Consider the following 3,767-nt stretch of genomic DNA (forward strand, 5'->3'; position numbering starts at 1 on the left):
AGTCTTAGTTATGGGTCAATGGTATAATTACATTTCCTGCCTACAGTGATGGACAGGCATATTTGACTCTTAGCATGAAAGCAATAAAAATAATAATCCTAGGAATGAAAAAAGTCCACAAAACCACCTCCTGCTCAACTGTACTTGGGTGGTCTCTTCCAGAGTCAGAGAGGACAAATTCCACTTCAAACTCAAGCACTCTAGGAAGTGCCCAATTCAGTTTACCCAGTCTACCTTTTTGAGTGGGCAAAGGAGTATGGGTACTGTGAGACTGGTGCTTGACTCCCATCCAGCAGGGATGGCCATCAGGCAAAGACTCAGTAATGCTGCAAGAATTAGGGTCCTCTCCCAGCAAGGGACTGGAACTCAGGATCAGGTGTGAACTGGAACCTTGGACAGCTGGTGTTGGGGCAGTTCTCTTACTGGAAAAGACCTCCAAATAATTCTTGCTTCCACCAACTTCTTTCCCATTGACCTAGGGTAGTGCAGTCAAAGACAGGACAAACAAAGAGAAATTCTCTGCTCTGTTTGCTGTCTTGTTGCTCCTGTCCCTCCTCTCCAACTCTCTTGAGTCCTTCAGTTCTCATTTCTGGTGGTAAAGAGATAAAGTTGATCCCTTCGGTCTCTTCCATTTTTAGTGTTTATGAGCCGAGCTGACCTCAAGTTATCAGGTCAATATTTAGTACTTCTGTTACACACTCACAGGGAATGCATGTGGCCAGAGCACACGTGACTGATGCTGCAGGACCAGGGATGCCTTCTGGTGATGTCATCCCATCGCCCTCACTGGTCCTGCTTTTCCACTAAACATCTTTTCTGCGTGTGTTCCATCTCCGCTTGACTGTTCTTGTTGCTGCCACCTACTGGGCCTCAGCTGAGATGCTACTTCCCTAGAAGAGAAAAAGTGCATTGACCTCACAATTTAGAACCCAGAAAGGAAGTGTCAGCACTTTTAGTGAGAAAGGGAAACCTTTATTTGACCAGTCATCAAACTAGGGGAAAGTCCTTAACCCCTTTCTCTGTGTAAGAAAACACAGCTGTTAATGAGAGGTCAGTCAGCACCCTGAGTCTTTTAGTTGTTTTTTTTGAGGCAATTGGGGTTAAGTGACTTGCCCAAGGTCACACTGCTAGTAAGTGTTAAGTGTCTGAGGCCAGATTTGAACTCAGGTCCTCCTGACTCCAGGGCCGGTGCTCTATCCACTGCGCCACCTAGCTGCCCCAGCACCCTGAGTCTTAGTCTCCAGGGGTCAATCTTTTTTGGGAAGACAAAACAGCTAGCTTGTAATTAAAGCCCTCATACATGAAATTTGTCTTTGAACCCACCTTTTCTTTCCAGAAGGGACTATGTCTTTGTTCCAAGCCTTTATCTGACTTAAGGTTGGAAAGTTTCCTCTAACTCCTGAGAGTTTGCCAACCTGTATACCCTTCAGATCATTTCAGGGACAGCCTTCCAAAAAACCCCAAAAGTTTGCCTGAGGTTAAAGCACTATAGTTTTCTTCAGTCTATGAGGAAGGAGGTGAAGGCAAAACTTAAAAAAAAAAAAAAGCCAGGCAAGCAAGGCATAGTCACCTTCCTTTTCTATCTTTTGTTCCAAATTCCGACTTTTCTCATATATGTGTTGATATGGGATGGATTTAGGGTCAAATTGATCATAAGTTGTCCCAAGAGAATTACAAGACTCAGTGATTCAATTTCCCAAGTTTTATTGCAATACTATGAGTGAACACAGGGAGAGAACCAAAAAAGTGGAAAGGTATCTCTTGAATAGGGAAAGAAAAGACAGTTATATTTATAGTATGGATAAATTGATTATCAGTCTCATTATAATAATCTCCACTTTAAGGCAGTACAGGGGAGGGCTATCCTAATTTGGAGTTCCTGAGGTCCTAAGCCAACCCCCAAGGTGGGTACCTTTTTCTGTGGAGGTATGTTTTTGGGGTTTACTCATCATAAGGTGATCTGGGAACAAATTTGGCCTTTTCTGCACGTTACCTCAACTTGCCATGGTCAGAATGTTCATTCCCATGCCCAGTCTCTGAGCATCAATGTATTTATCAATTAAAATTTCTATATGTCTTTGTTATCGTTAAGGTCTCTATGACCTGCCTCCTTATGTTCTTGTTATGGGTGGTGATTAATGTGGGTAACAAGCTCCTGGGCCCTGACTTGTAATGAAGGCCCAAGTTATCCATGAATCCCTTTCAGAGCTGGGGTCTGTAAGTTATAGCCCCTCTTGGAGCTCAGAGCTAAATTAGAGCTCAGGTCTTAGGTTTTTCTGTTAACCCCTTTTTTGCCTCCTACATAAGTGTGACCAGCAAAATAAAGACAAAAACAAAAAAAGTGCAGGCTTTGAGCCGCCCTACTTGTAAAGTGAGATTGGCGATACTTGTAATACCTTCATTGATAGGATGGCTATGGGTAGTAAAAGGGATAATGCATATAAAATCCCAGTGTAAATGTCCTTTTTCATCATGGGTCCTCTGGAATTGTTTTTGGTCATTGTTTTGATCAGAGTAGCAAAGTCTTTCACTGTTGATCATCCTTACAATATTGCTGTTACTGTGTAAGATATTCTCCTGGTTCTGATCACTTCACTTTGCATGAGTTCATGTCTTCTCAGATTTTTCTGAAATTATTCTACCTCATCATTTCTTACAGCAAACTAGTATTCCATCATATTCATACACCACAACTTGTTCAGCCATTCCCCAATTGATGAACATCCCATCAATTTCTTTGCCATCACAAAAAGAGTTGCTGTAAATATTTTTTGTACAAATGAGTCCTTTCACCTTGTCTTTCCTCTCTCTGGGATGCAGACCTAGTAGTCAAAGGGTACACACAGTTTTATAGTCATTTGGGCATAGTTTCAAATTGTTTTCCAGAATGGTTAGACCAGTTCATAACTCCACCAATAGTGCATTCGTGTCCCAGTTTTTCCACATATCCTCCAGCATTTCTCATTTTCTATCATGTTATCCAATCTGATAGATGTGAAGTGGTACCTCAGAGTTGTTTTTTTGTTTTGTTTTGTTTTTTGCCGGGCAATGGGGATTAAGTGACTTGCCCAGGTTCACACAGCTAGTAAGTGTCAAGTGTCTGAGGTCGGATTTGAACTCAGGTCCTCCTGAATCCAGGGCCGGTGCTTTATCCACTGCACCACCTAGCTGCCCCCTCAGAGTTGTTTTAATTTGCATTTCTCTAATCAATAGTGATTTAGACCTTTCGTGTCTCAGCGCCGCGCGGGTGAGGAGCTCCCGTCTCCGGCTTCTGTCGCCGCCGCCGCCGCCAACCCCGCTCAGAGTCTGTGCCGCCCACCAACAGCATGCGGTCCAAGGGGCCGCTCCAGTCCGTCCAGATCTTCGGGCGAAAGAAAACTGCCACCACTGTGGCCCACTGCAAGAGAGGCAATGGGCTGATCCAGGTAAACGGACGCCCACTGGAGATGATTAAGCCTCGAACCCTGCAGTACAAGCTGTTGGAACCTGTCCTCCTACTGGGCAAGGAAAGGTTTGCTGGCATAGATACCCGGGTCCGAGTGAAAGGAGGAGGCCATGTCGCTCAGATCTATGCTCTCCGGCAGTCCATCTCCAAAGCTCTGGTGGCCTATTATCAGAAATACGTGGACGAGGCTTCCAAGAAGGAAACCAAAGACATCCTTATGCAGTATGACCGGACTCTGCTGGTGGCTGACCCGCGTCGCTGCGAGTCCAAGAAGTTTAGTGGGCCTGGAGCCCGGGCTTGCTACCAGAGATCCTACCGATGA

The 3,767-nt window shown here is 44.7% G+C and overlaps 1 protein-coding gene across 2 annotated transcripts; it reads left to right on the top strand.

Moving 5' to 3' along the window:
- Nucleotides 1–3,283: 3,283 nt before the first annotated feature.
- LOC122751631 (40S ribosomal protein S16-like) lies at nucleotides 3,284–3,767 on the top strand. Of its 2 annotated transcripts, XM_043998755.1 has the most exons (2): nucleotides 3,284–3,425; nucleotides 3,477–3,767. In XM_043998755.1, exons 1-2 carry the CDS (start codon nucleotides 3,327–3,329, stop codon nucleotides 3,765–3,767), a joined length of 390 nt encoding a protein of 129 aa, XP_043854690.1. In that variant the 5' UTR covers nucleotides 3,284–3,326. The 2 variants fall into 2 exon arrangements, with proteins under 2 accessions (XP_043854690.1, XP_043854689.1); XM_043998754.1 differs by having other exon boundaries at nucleotides 3,284–3,767.

The sequence above is a fragment of the Dromiciops gliroides genome, chromosome 3 (genome assembly GCF_019393635.1).
Source record: "Dromiciops gliroides isolate mDroGli1 chromosome 3, mDroGli1.pri, whole genome shotgun sequence".
Lineage (NCBI taxonomy): Eukaryota > Metazoa > Chordata > Mammalia > Microbiotheria > Microbiotheriidae > Dromiciops > Dromiciops gliroides.

Excerpts from the sequence above, each read along its gene's own strand:
- LOC122751631 (XM_043998754.1), top strand. The coding sequence starts at position 3,327 with ATGCGGTCCAAGGGGCCGCTCCAGTCCGTCCAGATCTTCGGGCGAAAG.